The 18,452-nt window shown below is 39.9% G+C and overlaps 1 protein-coding gene and 1 non-coding gene across 2 annotated transcripts in view; one reads left to right on the top strand and one right to left on the bottom strand.

The window, feature by feature from the left end:
* The window catches only part of CBL (Cbl proto-oncogene), an 88,996-nt gene that overhangs the window by 60,363 nt on the left and 10,181 nt on the right, over nt 1-18,452 (top strand). Inside the window, exons 10-14 of the mRNA XM_027082059.1 lie at nt 4,797-4,928; nt 5,015-5,395; nt 7,142-7,236; nt 17,701-17,841; nt 18,219-18,319. Coding sequence (XP_026937860.1) covers nt 4,797-4,928; nt 5,015-5,395; nt 7,142-7,236; nt 17,701-17,841; nt 18,219-18,319 — 850 coding nt within the window. The remainder of the gene's footprint in view (nt 1-4,796; nt 4,929-5,014; nt 5,396-7,141; nt 7,237-17,700; nt 17,842-18,218; nt 18,320-18,452) is intronic.
* On the bottom strand, nt 7,558-7,630 carry TRNAW-CCA (transfer RNA tryptophan (anticodon CCA)). Its single transcript has one exon. It is a non-coding gene; the product is annotated as a tRNA-Trp (tRNA).

The following is an 18,452-nucleotide window of genomic DNA, read 5'->3' as shown; positions in this document are numbered from 1 at the left end:
TGGGTCCTGGAGTCCCAGCGGATAAAAAAAATCTGCAGATGCCCAAGTCCCTTATGTAAAGTGGCACAGTGCAATGAATACAGTCGGCCTTCCTCACTCATTTGGGTTTGGCAGAATTCAGTTCCTTGCCGGCCGTAGAATTAAGATCCTCGTTTCCTTGCTGGTTGTCAGCTGACGGTATTTTTTAGGGGCCAGCTACATTCTTTGGCTCCTGGACTCCTTTCTTCCTCCTTCAGTCATGAAGGTTCTCAACTTTTAAGGACTCATGTGATTAGATTGGGCCCACTTGGATAATCCAGGATAATTCCCCTATCTCAAGATCTGTACCCTTAATCACATCAGCAAAGTTCCTTTTGCCAAGTAAGATAACAGATTCGCAGATTCTAGGTTTTAGGGCATGAACATCTTCCTGTGGGAGAGGGGACCGTGATCATTATTCTCTCTACTACAGTCCATATAACAGAATGCTCTGCAGAGTGAACTCAGTTTACATATACTTAAGTGGAAAGCTGTCAATGTGTATTAAATTAAAAAAACAATTGTATATTATATATAATATCACCTTATTTCTGTTAAAATTATTTAGTTACAAAAGAATTATTTTAACATGCATGGGGGCAAAATTGGATGACTACACAGTACATTACTATTATTTCTGAGGCTACAGGATCAGAGGACTTTCATTTTATGGTATGTTTGAATTTTTCACAGTTAACACATATTACTTTTGCAAGCTGTTTGTTGTGCTAGTTAAGTAGCTCTCTTGAGTGCTACATGGGATAAGAAACCTAAGACAAAGGCCCAAAAGGAGATAGTAGTTTTATTTGGGAAGAGAATATATATACAGGTGAAACACTATTTAATACAAGCCAGACAGTGCACATTATTCTAAATTGTTGGGTACACAGTCTAAGTGTTATAGGACTTTAGAGGAAAGAAGAAACTTAACAGTTTTTTCTGTAGCTAATATATATAAATGAGATTAAATTTACTCATTTAAATAAAAGTAATAAATGCATACTGTAGGGCTTCCCTGGTGGCGCAGTGGTTGGGAGTCCGCCTGCCGATGCAGGGGACGTGGGTTCGTGCCCCGGTCCGGGAGGATCCCACATGCCGCGGAGCGGCTGGGCCCGTGGGCCATGGCTGCTGAGCCTGTGCGTCCGGAGCCTGTGCTCCGCAGCGGGAGAGGCCACAGCAGTGGGAGGCCTGCGTACCGCAGAAAAATAAATAAATAAATAAATGCATACTGTAAAAATTCAAGTAGAAAAACAAACAGCTTCATATATTGTTTTGCACTTGGCTATTCTGTAATTCATTTAGTCTCTTCTTAATGGACATTCCTGTTGTTTCCAGGCTTACACATATGGACATTCTTTTGCAAGTCTGTCTGTAGGGTAAATTTCTAATAGTGGAATTGCTAGATTAGAGTATGTCCATTTAAACTCTTTGAGAGAGGAGAGGGATATAATTAGTGGTGGGACACGTGGGAATTTCAGAAAGCCATGGTGTTTCATTTCTTAGCTGAATGATAGGTTCTACGTGGGTGTTTCATCTTTTATTATTCTTTGTACCTTATAGTTCATTATCTACTTTGTATGAATAAAATACTGGAATAAAAATATCTTAACTTTTTTTGGATAGACATTAAAATTTGTTCCCAATTTTTTGTCCTAAAGTCGCTCCCAAAGTATATGAGACTATGAGAGTGTCTGTTTCGTCATATCCTAGTAGCTTGTTGTTGCTTTTTGCTGTTTGTTTCGTTTTGATTTTTTTTTTTTAATTATTTTTGGCTGCATTGGGTCTTCCTTGCAGTGCACAGGCTTTCTCTAGTTGCGGCGAGTGGGGGCTACTCTTTGTTGCGGTGCGCGGGCTTCTCATTGCGGTGCCTTCTCTTGCTACAGAGCATGGGCTCTAGGCACACGGGCTTCAGTAGTTGCAGCACGGTGGGCTCAGTAGTTGTGGCTCGTGGGCTCTAGAGCACAGGCTCAGTAGTTGTGGCACACGGGCTTAGTTGCTCCACGGCATGTGGGATCTTCCCGGACCAGGGTTCGAACCCGTGTCCCCTACATTGACAGGTGGATTCTTAACCACTGTGCCACCAGGGAAGTCCCTGATTTGTTTTTAAAATAGTGAATCTACTTTTTAAAAAATTCCATGTGATCAGTGCACTTGGATTTTTTTTTTTAAGTTTAAAAGAATTGCTAAAAGGTTTACAGAAATGTCAGTTCCCTGCTTCTACCCCCTCTAACTCCTGTGTCCCATTCAGATTTTTCGGTTCTAAAAGCTGTTCCTTAACCATACTATACTGCTTTCTCTGGATTCTGCAATATTAGTTATCTGTTTAGAAAAGGATTTAAATGTCTTATCTCCCTCCTTCCTACTCCCTATCTTCCGACTATAGTTAATTTGAATGTTTTTTGGTTCTGTCAGTATTCAAGTGATTTTTGCTCCCTATTATATCAAGTAATATACTACAATGTGTTGATAATTACTTTTGCTTTCTTTTACAACCTTCTGCTTTTCTGAAATAATTGATTTACTTTTATTTCCTTAGTGTTCAGTTTGTACCTGTCACGACCACGTCTTACCAAACATCCTCTTGATATGATTTTCTGTGGAGTAAATTCTATTAGCATATTAATATAGTAGATATTATGTTATATAGTATACTAATATATGGGAGTCTGCCATGTTTTGGCTCCAGTCTGGACTGGTTTTTCGCTGGGTGTGCTGCGTTCCATGTCACCCTGAGGTGTCTCCCCTCACCATCATCGTGGGACATCATTGCCTCTTCTTTGTGTTGGAGTGCCTATTTCTTAACTTCCTTGTTTGGGTGGAGTATGCTCTCAAAATAGCTTTCTGTGAAAAGGTGAGAGGTGAAATTTTTGAGACGTTTGATATCTTAACATGTCTCTGTTCAACCCTCAAACTGACTAGGTACAGAATTCTAGGTTGAAAAAAAAATTTAGCTCTATGAATTGTTACAGCCTCAGTGACTTCTAGTTTCTAGTGTATTTTTGCTCTTTAGTACCTCCTTTCCCTCTATCCTCAGAAGCCTTTAGGATATTTTCCTTATCCTTGATTCCCTGAAAATTTAAGTGTTTTGTTGGTTGGTTGATTGGTTATTAGTTTTCTATTCTTTCTTTGGGCTAGCTATGCAGTGAACGCTTTCTATATGGATATTTATGTCCCTTAGGTCTTAGAAATATTCTTGTATTTATTTCTTTGATAATTTTGTCCCCGTATGTGCTTTTATCCTTTTCTGGAACTTTGTTGTATGTTGAGATAAAAAAACATCTCATGGGTCGGTTATGATATTGAAACATGAATTGAAGAATATGATTAACTCAATCCTCTGCCCTTTAGGAATGAGGAGGAGGGATGGATGGTGAGAGGGATCAAAATAGGCAGAGAGGGCCTTCCAAATTGAGAAACAGCTTGAACAAAGTTAGGGAGGTAGGAATTCCAACACAGGGCATTATGGAAAATGCTGTTGGTTAGGGAGACCAAATTAGACTTGAGAAAGCGAGGCAGGAAAGTGACATTTTGTGACATGGGAAAGTGGAAGTTACTGATGGATGGGTTTTGAACTAGTGAGTATTTAAGGATGGTTAAGCTGGTAATGGTGAGCAAAATGATTTGGTGAGATAAGAATCTAGAAGTTGGGAGAATCACTAGAAGAAGGGGGTTTTAATAAATCAGGTCTGAAGTTGGTAAGTAGAATGAAAAGGAAGATATAGATATGAGATTATTTTATGGGAAAATCAACAAGATGCAGTGACTAGATATTGATGATGAAGTGAGAGTTAGTTTGACTAATCACTTTTCACTTCCTTAACCCTTGAGCTGTTTAGCTGCTCATGCTGCATTGACATGGAGCCCGTTTTCTTAAGCATGAGTAAAAGCAAGTAGCTGATGATGCAGCCTTTTTTTCCCTCATTCACCTCCCAGCATTAATGATAGGACTCAGTATGGGGATGGTTGTTTCTCTGTCACCTTACATAAGTGCTTGTAATACATGTTTGCCTATTTTCCATCTATTTTGCTTTTAGGGAATGCAAATGTGAATTAGTATTTTGTATAAATTCTTGTATATCTCTTGACAGCTTACTTGGACAAGCTTATCAGCTACTCATCACCCTGCTGTAGGCAGGGAAATGGAAAAGGTTATACATTTATTTGTTTCTTTTGATTTGGCACCTCAATTTTTAGAATACAAATTGACAAAAAAAATTATCCCTTTTAATTACTGAATTGAAATAGCATTTCTTTGGAAGAACTAAAGATGCTTTTTAGTAATACCATAGATCATTTTCTCTTAAAAATCTCTTTTGTTCTTTTAATCACAATAACCCATGGAGAATTTATTAACTTTGATTTCTTTCCTCATTCCGTCCCTTAATCATTATTTTCCTAGGTGATTTGTTGAGAGGTTAATGTATGCCCCTTTCTTTTAATATGATTTTCTGTTTTTAATCTTGGAAAGATTTTTTTCTTTTTCTGAAAAGGAAAATATGGGAAATTGTAAAGTTTTCTAAAATTATAAACTAGGAAGCTTTTTATGTAGCACATATTACATTTTGCCTGTAGCTTGCATCTGCATGGTATTTCCGTGATTGAGAGCGCCCTCTTCTGGTGACATAGAAATAATTCAGGAAGCACTACCTTAAGCCAAAGTCAGGCTCATTGGTATATTCTGTGTTCATGTAGTACTTGTTGTGTACGTCTTTCAGAGGAGTTGAGAGGTGCCATTCCTCCAGACAAGAATAACCTATTAGGAAATTTTTTTGTGTTAGGTGGAACGACCTCCTTCTCCATTCTCCATGGCCCCACAAGCTTCCCTTCCCCCAGTGCCACCACGGCTTGACCTTCTACAACAGCGAATATCTATTCCTTCAAGTGCTTCTGGTCTTGGAACTGCTTCTAAGGTAAAGCATTATCCATTTCTACATTTTCTGAGTCTTTGTTGTGTATTAGTGGGGTTTGATTGATTGCTTCCATCATGCTTCCACAGGCTCCTTCTGGCTCCCTTCATAAGGACAAACCATTACCAATACCTCCCACTCTTCGAGATCTTCCACCACCACCCCCTCCAGACCGGCCATATTCTGGTGGAGCAGAAACACGGCCTCAGAGACGCCCCTTGCCATGTACACCAGGCGACTGTCCGTCCAGAGACAAACTGCCCCCTGTCCCCTCTGGCCGCGCTGGAGAAGCATCATGGCTGCCTCGGCCAATCCCCAAAGTACCTGTAGTTGCGCCAAACCCTAGTGACCCCTGGACAGGGAGAGAATTAACCAACCGGCACTCACTTCCATTTTCCTTGCCCTCACAAATGGAACCCAGAACCGATGTGCCTAGGCTTGGAAGCACATTCAGTCTGGATACCTCCATGGTGAGTCCTGATTTTGAAATTATTTATCTTAATAACAAACATTCGTGGATGACATTGAATGGGTCAGTTCTGTGGTATGTTTTGTACAGGATTCAAGGATAATATTAATCCCTACCCTCAAGAAGTGTATTGTTAATATGTTTGTTAATGCAATAAATGTGTTTCTGGGTGTGTATGCCATGAGTAGTATAAATAGAAAACACTTCAGTTTTAAAGAAAGGAGAGATTATTTCTAGATAGAGCAATCATGAGGGCTTATGGAAAGAGTGGCATCTGAATTTGAAATATTCTTTCCAAAGTGGATACAGTTTTAAAATAGACCTACAATGACAGAAATACTCAAGATGTATTGTGGGATAAGAAGTAGTTTAGTTTGAGAAAAACAGAAGTTTTGGGTATCAGAGTAGGAAAAGGGGCTAGAAAGGAGCCTTGCTGCTAGATTAGAGCACTTTGTATACCCCCTCCCAAAAGAATTGGAATTTATTTGGAACAAATGAAGAGTACGTGAAGATTAAATTAGTGGAGTGACGTGACCAAAATGATGGTTTAAAGAGAGGAATCTAGGAATAGTATGCAGGATGGATTGGAAAGAGAATAGATTGAAAAAAGGGAGGTTAGCAGTCCATTGGATAAGCATGAGATAATGGGTCCAGAACGGGGGGTGGGAGAGGTATATTCCTTCTTTTGTTGGTTCGTTTATGCACTGAGCAAAAAAGTTTGCCCTCACAAAGTTAACATTCCACCGGAGGAAAGATGGAAAATGAACAAGATACGTTACAAAACATGTAAGATAGTGGATGCCGACGAATGCTGTGGAGAAAAATAGGGTAAAAACAGGGTATAGGGAAAGTTGGGATGGGGCAGGTACATGTAGGGATGGGGTACAATTCTGAGCAAAGACCTGGAGTAGTGTGGGGAGTGACCTGGAGCAACGGGGGATGAGGGAAAAGCAAGTGAGTTTGGGAGAGTCTATTTGAGGAATAACGAAGGGGTCTCATATAGCTGGTACTGGGTAAACGAGGGGAAGAATCCTGGTCTAGGAGCAGGAGGGGGAGCTGGTTTAGGTCGAGACTTTAGGGAGCATGAAACAAAGACCCAGAAAGGCTTGAAAGCAGTCAGTGGGTGGAAAAAAGGATGAAAAATCGCATACACACACATATACACATGCACACACCCCAAAGGTTTTGAACCTGGCTAACTAGCGACAGACATGTTGAATTTGAGATGAGCCATTGAAGGAAGAATTGTCCAGTAGGTAGTTAGAAATCCAAGAAAAAGATGGAATTGGAGGGTGAAGTTAAGAAATCCTGTGGTCCTTAAATGAACTATGTATTTCTTCGTTGAAAGGGAAAGGGGAGGGTAACTTAGCATTCAAGTGGCATTTATGTGATAGGCGGTCTAATTGGTGAGAGCGGATTAGGTTTGACTTTCTGGTGGCATCAGTATAGAAAGATGTATAGATTTTTTAAGCTAGAATGGTATTTGTGCAGACAGCCAGTTTCCTCAAATCTTTCTAGAATTAAAACAAACAAAAAAAACCCATTTCCTAGAACTGTCTCCCTAACCCTTACATTTGAACTTTCAAATATACTTTTGTCACACATAATAATCCTTAAGCATGGCATTGGGGGAGAGGTCTGTGTCTGTATGATTGTTCTTGTTATTTTGAATAGATTAAATAAGTAAGAGGAGATACTTAGCTGTATTAAGAAGGTTCTTTTTTTTTTTTAACACTTTTCTTTCCAGAATACGAATAGCAGCCCATTAGCAGGTCCAGAGTGTGAGCATCCCAAAATCAAACCTTCTGCATCTGCCAATGCCATTTATTCTCTGGCTGCCAGGTAAGTTTACTAAAATTATATTTCATACAGTAGAGTTGATACTTTTAAACAACTTATTTATAGAAAATTTAGAAAACCCAGAAGAGTATAAAGAAGAAAATTAAAATTGACCTGTATTTCCATTATGTAAAAATTATCATGTTTTGGACTGTTTCTTTCCATTATTTGCTCTGTGTATATGTACATAGATCAGTCTTGCTGGGGCTCATCAATTTTACTAATCTTTTCAAAGAAGCAATTTTTGTTGGGTTTTGTTTTTTGTTTTTTAAATATTAATTTATTTGGCTGCACTGGGTCTTAGTTGCAGCACATGGGATTTAGTTCCCTGACCAGGGATTGAACCCGGGCCTCCAGCATTGGAAGCATGGAGTCTTAACCACTGGACCACCAGGGAAGTCCCTAAAAGAAATTTTTAAAAAAGCCAACCGGGACACTTTCGCGGTGTGGCCAAAAACAAAAAACAATGAAAAGGTCAGCAGCAATCATTTGACCATATATGTGAGGATTTGTTGATACTTCTAGGCTTTCCACTCTATTCCATCAGTCTATATGTCTGTCTTTATGCCAACACCACACTCTTTTTTTTTAAAAATTTATTTTATTTAATTTATTTATTTTTGGCTGCATTGGGTCTTCGTTGCTGCGTGCAGGCTTTCTCTAGTTGCTGCGAGTGGGGGCTATTCTTCGTTGCAGTGTGCGGGCTTCTCATTGCGGTGGCTTCTCTTGTTGCGGAGCTAGGGCTGTAGGCGCGCGGGCTTCAGTAGTTGCGGCTCACGGGCTCTAGAGCGCAGGCTCAGTAGTTGTGGCGCACGGGCTTAGTTGCTCCGCGGCATGTGGGATCTTCCCAGACCAGGGCTCAAACCCGTGTCCCTTGCGTTGGCAGGCGATACTTAACCACTGCACCACCAGGGAAGTCCCTGGACCATTTTTAAAGTCTATTGAATTTGTTACAATATTGCTTCTGTTTTATGTTTTGGGGTTTTTTTTTTTTTTTTTTTTTTGGCCGTGAGGCATGTGGGATCTTAGCTCCCTAACCAGGGATTGAACCCACACCCACTGCATTGGAAGGCAAAGTCTTACCTACTGGACCGCCAGGGAAGTCTGGAGTTTTTGTATTTGTGCAAAAAATGTCACTGGGATTTTGATAGGGATTGCATTTAATATGTAGGTCACTTTGGGTAGTACTAACATCTTAACAATATTAAGTCTTCCAATCTATGCACATGGAATGTGTTTCTGTTTATTTGTCTTCTTTAATCTCTTTCAGTGGTGTTTTGTAATTTTTAAAAAAAATTTATTTATTTTACTTATTTATTTTTGGCTGCGCTGGGTCTTTGTTGCTGCACATGGGCTTTCTCTAGTTGCGGCGAGCGGGGGCTACTCTTCGTTGCGGTGCACGGGCTTCTTATTGCGGTGGCTTCTTTTGTTGCGGAGCACCGGCTCTAGGCGCGCGGGCTTCAGTAGTTGTGGCACGTTGGCTCAGAAGTTGTGGATCGCAGGCTCTAGAGCACAGGCTCAGTAGTTGTGGCCCACGGGCTTAGTTGCTCCGCAGCATGTGGGATCTTCCCGGACCAGGGCTCGAACCCGTGTCCCCTGCATTGGCAGGCGGATTCTTAACCACTGCACCACCAAGGAAGCCCTGTAATTTTTATTGTACAAGTCTTTCACCTCTTTGGTTAATTTAATTCCTAAGTATTTTCTTCTTTTTGATGCCATTACGAATGGAATTGTTTCTGAAATTTCGTTTCCAAGTTGTTTATTGTTCATGTATAGAAATGCAACTGACTTTTGTGTGTTGACTTTGTATCCTGCTACCTCGCTGAGTTGATTTATTAGTTCTAACAGCTTTTTTGTTGAGTCTTTAGGGTATTCTACATATAAGATCACATCATCTGAAAAAACGGAGATAATTTTACTTCTTCCTTTCCAATTTGGATGCTTTTTATTTCTTTTTCTTGCGTAATTGATTTGGCTAGAACTTCCAGTACTATGCTGAACAGAAATGGTTAAAGTGGGCATCCTTGCCTTGTTTGTGATCTTACACGAAAAGCTTTCAGTCTTTCACCCTTGAGTATGGTGTTGGCTATGGGTTTTTCATATATGGCTTTTACTATGTTGAGGTACATTCCTTCTATCTATTTTGTTGAGTATTTTTATTGTAAAAGGGTGTTAAGTTTTTTCAGATGCTTTTTCTGCATCAATGAGATGATCATGTGGTATTTTTTTCTTTGTTGATATGGTGTATTAGATTGATCAATTCTCATATATTTAACCATTCTTGTATTCTAGGTATAAATCCCACTTGGTAATTCATTGTATATAATCTTTTTAATATGCTGCTGAATTCTTTTTGCTAGCATTCTGTTGAGGACTTTTGCATCAGTGTTCATAAGGGATATTGGTCTGTAGTTTTCTTTTCTTGTAATGTCTTTGTCTGGCTTTGTATCATGGTTATGCTGGCCTCATGGAATGGGTTCCCTCTTCAATTTTGGAGAAGTTTGAGAAGATTTGGTATTAGTTTGTCATTAAATGTTTGGTAGAATTCACCAGCGAAGCTGTCAGGTCTAGGGCTTTTTTTGTTGTTGTTGGGAGATTTTTTGATTACTGATTCAATCTCCTTACTAGTTATAGGTCTATTCAGATTTTTTTTTCTAATTTATTTTGTTTGTTTATTTTTGGCTGCGTTGGGTTGTCATTGCTGTGCACAGGCTTCCTCTAGTTTCGGTGAGTGGGGGCTACTCTTCATTGCAGTGTGCATGCTTCTCATTGCGGTGGCTTCTCTTGTTGCAGAGCATGGGCTGTAGGCACACAGGCTTCAGTAGTTGTGGCACACAGGCTCTAGAGTGCAGGCTCAGTAGTTGTGGCACACAGACTTAGTTGCTCCACTGCATGTGGGATCTTCCTGGACCAGGGCTTGAACCCATGTCCCCTGCATTAGCAGGCGGATTCTTAACTACTGCGCCACCAGGGAAGCCCAAGTCCTCTGTTTCTTTACTTATCTTCTGTCCTCTTGTTCTGTCCATTATTATGAGTGGCGTATTGAAATCTCCACCTGTTACTGTAGAGCTGTCTGTTTCTCCCTTTAGTTCTGTCAGGTTTTACTTCATATATTTTACTGTCATTCGGTGTATAAATGTTTATAAGTTTTAAATCTTCTAGTGTATATAATGTTCTTTGTCTCTTGTAACGTTTTTTGATTTAAAGTCTATTGTTTCTGATATTAGTATAATATCAGAGTCTCTTATAGACAGCATATAATTGGATCGTGTGTTTTAATCCAATCTGCCAGTCTCTGTCTTTTGATTGGTGAGTTTAACTTATTTATATTTAAAGCAATTACTGATAAGGAGAGACTTCTGTCATTGTACTATTTGGTTTCTGTATGCCCTGTAGTTTTTTATTGCTTGTTTCCTGCATTACTGTCTTCTATGTTTAGTTGGGTTTTTGTGGTGAAATGTTTAAGTTCCTTTTGCATTTCCTTTTGTGTATATTCTATAGATATTTTCTTTGTGGTTATCATAGGGATTACATTTAACATCCCAAAGGTATAACACTATAATTTGAATTTATGCCGGCTTAACTTCAATAGCATATAAAAACTCTTCTCCTTTACAGCTCCACCACACCCATTTTGGTTGTTAATCACAAGATTACATCTTTATACATTGTGTGCCCCTAGTTCTTTTAAACGAGTTCATGAACTAGTTCTTTTAAATGCATTAGTTTCCTAAATTATGCAGAAAAAGAGATTTGGAGTTACAAACCAAAGTTACAGTAATAGTGGCTCTTACACTTTCCCTTTAAATGTATTGCTGTCTTAAATCATGTGGAAAAAACCAGAAGGTACAGTTACAAACCATTGTTACAATAGTACTAGCTTTTATAATTCTCCATGTACTTACCCTTATTAAAGTCTTTATTTCTCCATACAGCTTGAAATTACTGTCTAGTGTCTTCATTTCACCCTGCAGGACTCACTTGAGCATTTCTTTCAGGGCAGGTCTAGTGGTCATGTACTCCCTCAGCTTTTGTTTATCTGGGAATGTCTTGATTTCTCCCTCACCTTTTTTTTTTTTCCCCCGATACGTGGGCCTCTCACTGTTGTGGTCTCTCCCGTTGCGGAGCACAGGCTCGGGACCCGCAGGCTCAGCGGCCATGGCTCACGGGCCCAGCCACTCCACGGCATGTGGGATCTTCCCAGACCGGGGCATGAACCCGTGTCCCCTGCATCAGCAGGCGGACTCTCAACCACTGCGCCACCAGGGAAGCCCCTCTCCCTCACTTTTGAAAGACAGTTTTACCAGATACAGGCATACCTTAGAGATATTGTGGTTTTAAGTGTGCAGTAGCATTATGTCTAAAAATATATATGTACATACCTTAATTTAAAAATACTTTATTGCTAAAAAATTCTAACCGTCACGCAGGCCTTCAGCAAGTCATAATATTTTTACAATAGTAAAATCAGAGATCACTGATCACTGTAACAAATATAATAATGAAAAACTTGAAGTATTTTGAGAATTATCAAAGTGTGACACAGAGACTTGAAGTGAGCAAATGCTGTTGGGAAGATGGTGCCAGCAGCGTTGCTTGATACAGGGTTGCCACAGATCTTCAATTTGTAAAAAACACCATCTGTGAAGTGCAGTAAAACAAGGTATGCCTGTGTAGGAGTCTTGGTTGACAGCTTTTTTTTCTTTTAGCGCTTTGAATATACCGGCCCACTGTCTTCAGGCCTCTAAAACTTCTGATGAGAAGTCTGCTCATAATCTTATTGAGGATCCCTCGTACGTGATGTTTTGCTTCCTTCTTTATCTTTGTCTTTTGAAAATGTGGGTCTTTTTGAGTTCCTTTTCCTTGGAGTCTACTGAACTTCTTGGAGGTTTATATTAATCATTTTGGGAAGTTTTTGGCCCTTATTTCTTCAGATATTCTCTGCCCCTTTCTCTCTCTCTCTCCTGGGACTCCCACAATGTATATGTTGGTCCTTTGGTGGTGTTATGTCCAACAGCTCCCTTGGGCTCTGTTCAGTTTTCTTCAATACTTTTTCTTTCTGTTTGTTCCTCAGCCTTGATAATTTCCATCGTTCTGTCTTTCAAGTTCATTGATTCTTTCTTCTTGGTGCTCAAATCTGCCTTTGAATCCCTCTAGTAATTTTTTTTTTCATTTCACTTGTACTTTTCAGTTCCAAAATTTCTTTTTTGTTTCTTCTTAGGTTTTCTGTCTCTATTGATACTTCCATTTTATTCACATATCATTTTCTTGATTTTCTCCACATCTTCCTTTAAAATCTCATGGAAGTCACTTCAGCCAGAGCAGGAGGGGCTTACAACAACGCTGGGAGGTGCAACAACAGTGGTTGCTGCCCCTTTGTCAGCACCTCTGTGAACAGGAGCAGCAATCAGCAATCAGAACACAGATTCCCAATATTTGGAGGGCTGAGTCCTTTGTGCCACCCTGGCTCCTGCAAGCTGTGTGCAGGCTGCTCCAGGAGCATTTGCACAGCTGCCTGCTATGTGGCAGGGTTGAGAATGGGTAGCTGCTACTATGCTAAGAGCTGAAATTAACAGCAATTTAGCCTCCCAGTCTTCACCTGGAAGTTACAAACCTTCAACAGACTCTAGAGTTCCAAAATAGTTACATCAGACAACTTCTACCTTCTTCCCAGAATCCTTGTTGAGTATCTGCTTTTTGTTTGTTTGTTTTTGCGGTACGTGGGCCTCTCACTGCTGTGGCCTCTCCTGTTGCGGAGCACAGGCTCCAGACGCGCAGGCTCAGCGGCCATGGCTCACGGGCCCAGCCGCTCCATGGCACGTGGGATCTTCCCGGACCAGGGCACAAACCCGTGTCCCCCTGCATCGGCAGGCGGACTCTCAACCACTGCGCCACCAGGGAAGCCCGTATCTGCTTTTTGTTTCATTGCTTTCTCCTCTTTATTTTATTCTTCCAACTTCCTTTAGGTTTTATTTGTTATTTTTCTAGCTCCATGAGATGCATGCTGTATTAATCTGCTCAGGCTGCCATAACAAAATACTATCTACAGACTGGGCAGCTTAAGCAGCAGAATTTAATTTTCTCATAGTTCTGGAGGCTGGAAGTCCAAGATCAGGATGTCAGCATATTTGGTTTCTGGTGAGGAATCCTTTACTGGCTTACATGCTTGCATAACCTTCTCAGTATGTCCTCACATGGCCTTTCCTTGACACATGTACACACAGAGAGGTAAAGAGAGCAACAGCAAGCTCTCTGGTGTCTCTTCTTATAAGCACACCAATCCTACTGAGTCAGGGGCTCATCCTCAGGACCTCATCTAACCTTAATTCCTCAGATGTGGCCCCATGTTCACAGACAGCCACACTGGGGATTAGGGCCTCAAAAGTAATTTTGGGGAGGACACAAACATTCAGTCCATAACAGATGCTGTAGCTGCATTCCACAAATTTTGATATGTCCTGTTTTCATTATCATTCACTTCAAAATATATGGTTTTCCATTTGTGATTTCTTCTTTGACTCATCAGTTATTTATGTGTTGCCTGATTTTCAAACATTGGAAGATTTTCTGGTTACTCTTCTGTTACTGCTTCCTAGTTTCATTCCAGTGTGGTCAGAAACCATACTCTGTGATTTCAATTTGTGCTATTTGTTGAGACCTTTATTGACTAGTTTATGGTAAATTCCATACATATTACTACCTTCATTTTATAAAAATGTATCTTCTGAAGTTGTTGGGCACAGCATTCTGTATGTGTCATTTTTTAACTGTATTCAACTATACTATCTTCCTGCTGATTTTTTTTTTAAAGTCTACATGTTCTGTCAAATACCAAGAGGAGTGTGTTAAATTCTCCCCCTATAATTGTGGGTTTCTCTTTTTTCCTTTAGGTCTATCAGTTTGTATTGTATATGTATTTAGTATATGTAATTAGGATACATAGAAATTTAGAATTATCAACTAAATGATAATTGTTTTGATTATTCCATTTACTCTCTAGTTCTGCTTCTAACCAGCTTTAGTCTGTTTTTACTTATATTAAAATGGCCACATCAGCTCTCTTGTAGTGTTTGCATGATCTTTTTCCATCCTTTTACTTTCAACTTTTCTGTGTCCTCATTGAAGGTATGTTTCTCATAAGTAGTATATACTTGTTGGCTTTCTTCCCCCCTAAATCCAGTCTAGCATTTTTTTGTTTGTTTGTTTAAAAATAATTGGAAGGGGCTTCCCTGGTGGCGCAGTGGTTGGGAGTCCGCCTGCCGATGCAGGGGACATGGGTTCGTGCCCCGGTCCGGGAAGATCTCACATGCCATGGAGCGGCTAGGCCCATGAGCCATGGCCGCTGAGCCTGTGCGTCCGGAGCCTGTGCTCCGCAACGGGAGAGGCCACAACAGCGAGAGGCCCGCGTACCACCAAAAAAAAAAAAAAAAAAAAAAAAAATAATTGGAATATTTGTTCCTACTCTTTCCTCCATTTTCCCCATCTTTTCTGTGTTCATTTTTTCCTACTTTCTTTCTTTGGGATTAAAGTATTTTTTATTATACCGTTTCACTCCTAATACTCTTTTAACAGTTACCTCAGGGATTCCAACGTATCCCTTTGACTCATTAGAGTCTACTTTGAATCAGTCCCTCTTAACACTTCCTGGACATTTAAATTTCCCACATATTTATACTATAGCACTCCTCATTTCTTCCTGCTTTACCACACTTCCACCTGGAACCTTTTTCCTTCTGCCCAAATCACTTCCTTTAGAGAGGCAGGGTGTGGCGGGGAGAGAAAGAGGAGGGGCTGTTAGCGTATCTTCTATTAATGGATTCTCTCAAATTTTGCTTGACTTAAAATATCTTTTATTCCACTTTCATTTTTTTTAAGATATTTTCACTAAACATAGTACACTTGACCCTTGAACAACTTGGGGGTTAGGGACGCTGACCCTCCCCGCAGTGGAATATCCAGATATAACTACAGTGGGCCCTCTGTATCCACAGTTTCACATCTGCAGAATCAGCCAACTGTGGCTTGTGTAGTACTGTAGTGTGTATTTATGGGGAAAAATCTGGGTAAAAGTGGACCCGTGCAGTTCAAGCACATGTTGTTCAGAGGTCAGCTGTGTTCTGAACTGGAGTTATTTTCTTTCAGCACTTTAAAAATATCATCCCACTGCCCTCTGACTTTCATTGTTTCTGTTGGAAAATTAGCGTAATGTTGCCCCTTTAAGGGCATGATTCTTTTTCTGACTACTTATAAAACCTTTTTGTTTTTGCATCCCAGCAGTTTCACTATAATGCGTCTGTGTAGTTTTCTTTATATTTATCCTTCTAAGGTTTGTAGAGTCTATGGATTTTGTCATTTGATGTTTTTAATCAGTTTTAGAAAATCTCAGCCACTGGGAATTCCATGGCGGTCTAGTAGCTAGGGCTCTGCACCCTCACTGCCGAGGGCCCAGGTTCAATCCCTGGTTGGGAAGTAAAATCCCACAAGCCGGGCAGCGCGGCCAAAAAAAAGAAAAGGAAGAAGAAAGAAAGAAAAATTCAGCATAGAAAATCTCAGCCACTATTTCTTTTTTCTTTTTTAAAAAATTTTTATTGGAGTGTAATTGATTTACAATGTTGTGTTAGTTTCAGGGGTACACTGTTTCTTAAAATACACTGAATAGTGCAGTCTCTTTCTCCTCTCACTCTGTGACTCCAGTTACCTGAAAGTTCTACCTTTTCACCACACCTCATATAGCTCTTATGCTCATTTTTGTGTTTTCCATTCTTTTTCCTCTCTTTAGTTGAATCTGAATAGTTTCCGCTCTATTTCAGTTCCCTAATCTTCTGTTTTGCAGTTTCTAATCTGCCCCAGGATCCATCCATTGTATTTACAAATACTGTGTTTTTAGGTCCTAGAATTTCCATGTGAATTAAAAAAAACATTATTCTGTAGTTTTCTAATAAAATTCTCCATCCTCTGTTTTAATGGAATATATAAATTATAATTATTTTAAAGGCCATGTCTTTTACCTCCAACTTGTCTCTCTAGTTTGGCAAGACAACCAAAGTACTACTACTTTTTGCCTGGTTTCTCAGAATCTAGTCCCACTCATACGTGATTTAAGGATTCGCAGTAGCTCTGGGGAAAATTACAGGCAGAATTTCAAACCTACTTCTCTACTGTTCCCTTCTCCAGGATTTTTGACCCCTCGTGCCTTGGCCCAAATTCCAATCCCTCTCTCCTCAGTCTCTTGAAACTACCTTGAAACCCCAAGTTCAGAACCCCTAATATGGGGCTTACTGTAGTGTATTCTCCTTTTCTCTGGAATCTTGGCCTCTCAAATCTTGGCTGCCTGGTTGCTCTCCAATGCCTTCTTTCTTTTGCATATTTTCCTGCTTTTATAGCTAGCTGTTCTAGGCAGATGGTTAGACAGTGCTTGTTACTTGGCCATAGCTACAGACATGTAAAGTGTATATATGTTTTAGATCAAGATGTAGTTTTATGTTTTCCCTTTTTTTAAACTTAGCATTATATCTTGGGCATTTCTTCCTATCAGTTAAAAAGTTCTTCAAAATCCTCACTTTTTTTTTTTTTTTGATATTTATTTATTTATTTGGTTGCATGGGGTCTTAGTTGCAGCAGGCAGGCTCCTTAGTTGCAGCACATGGATTCCTTAGTTGTGGCGGGTGGGCTCCTTAGTTGCAGCTCCAGAGCTCCTTAGTTGCGTCTTTCAGGCACCTTAGTGGTGGCACACGGACTCTTTAGTTGTGGCATACATGTGGGATCTAATTCTCTGACCAGGGATTGAACATGGGCCCCCTGCGTTGGGAGTGCAGAGTCTTATCCACTGTGCCACCAGGGAAGTCCCCCAAATCCTCACTTTTAATTATTGCATATTATTATGTAATGTGGCTGTAATATCATCTATTTAATCATTGCCTGTTGTTGTCTATTTATTTTGTTTAAAAGCTTTTACTGTAATAACTTTGCTTCAGTGAACATCTTTTTACATAGCCAGAGATGCAGCCAAGGTAGAATTACTGTGACAAGAGAATGTGAATGGTTTAAAGTGTGTATTGCCAAAATGCTTAATGAGTAAGAGGTGCAATTGTATATTTTTATTAACATCATCAACAAAAAGAATTAAAATTTTTGGATTACCCTTTTAATGATCCTTTTCTCTTTATGAAAACAGTATGTGTTAATTATAATAATATTTAGAAAACACAGATAAGTGATGCTAAAGGAATAAGTTATCCATAATCTTACCACCTAGAGTCAGACCGTGATCAGCAACATGTGACATGCTCATTGCCAGTCTTGTGTGTATGGAATCATGCTGTACATGCTGTTTTTCACTAGGAATATCTTGAACATCTTAGGATGTTATATATTTCTTCTACAGTGATTTTCAAATTATTTCAGATAGTTGCAAAGCAGTTCATTCTTTTTGTTTTCTTTTTCTGTTTTTTATTCTTCATCTTCCAGACCTCTTCCTGTGCCAAAGCCGCCACCTGGGGAGCAGTGTGAAAGTGAGGAGGACACAGAGTATATGACTCCTTCCTCTAGGCCTGTGGGACTTCAAAAGCCAGAAGTGAAGTGGCCTCTGGAGACAACCCAGAGTTCACGGTAGGTTCACAACAATCCTATCTGGGAATCAGCTGACACCAACTCACCTGTTTGGCTTGCTGCCTGCACATAGCATTACCCAGCCAGAAATGAAGCAGAAAGATGTGTGTAACCTCTAATGTTTTAAGCTTCTTGCAGCTGTAAGCAATTCCACTTAATGTTTCTTCAACATCACAGTAATTCCAAAAACATACACAGCTACTACTAGTAACAAGAGTCAATCTTTTTATATGTACTAGTGATACTGGCAAGAGGAGGGTGGAGATTCTTGATAGAATCAGGGTCTAGAGAAGTTGTGAATAGGTATATCTTAATAAGTTTGCAGATAACAGAGTTCTGTTTCTGAAGATCATTATGCCACTTTCCTTCTGGTCCAGAGCCTGTGATTGTAACCAGCAGATCGATAGTTGTACATACGAAGCAATGTATAATATTCAGTCCCAGGCGGCACCGTCTGTCACAGAGAGCGGCACCTTTGGTGAGTAGTCGTTCTGCTACGTTAACAATCATTGATGTGCCGGAGGAATGAGCCTGTAATGTTTGGCCAATGAGAACTTGACCTACGCGGAATATTCGTAAATAATTTTCTTGGCAAAATACCTTTGATCTAT

This window comes from Aethalodelphis obliquidens, unplaced genomic scaffold, assembly GCF_003676395.1.
Source record: "Aethalodelphis obliquidens isolate GAN/ISIS:26980383/991018 unplaced genomic scaffold, ASM367639v1 scaffold46, whole genome shotgun sequence".
In the NCBI taxonomy this organism is placed as follows: Eukaryota; Metazoa; Chordata; class Mammalia; order Artiodactyla; family Delphinidae; genus Aethalodelphis; species Aethalodelphis obliquidens.
This window is presented reverse-complemented; position numbering and strand designations above follow the sequence as displayed.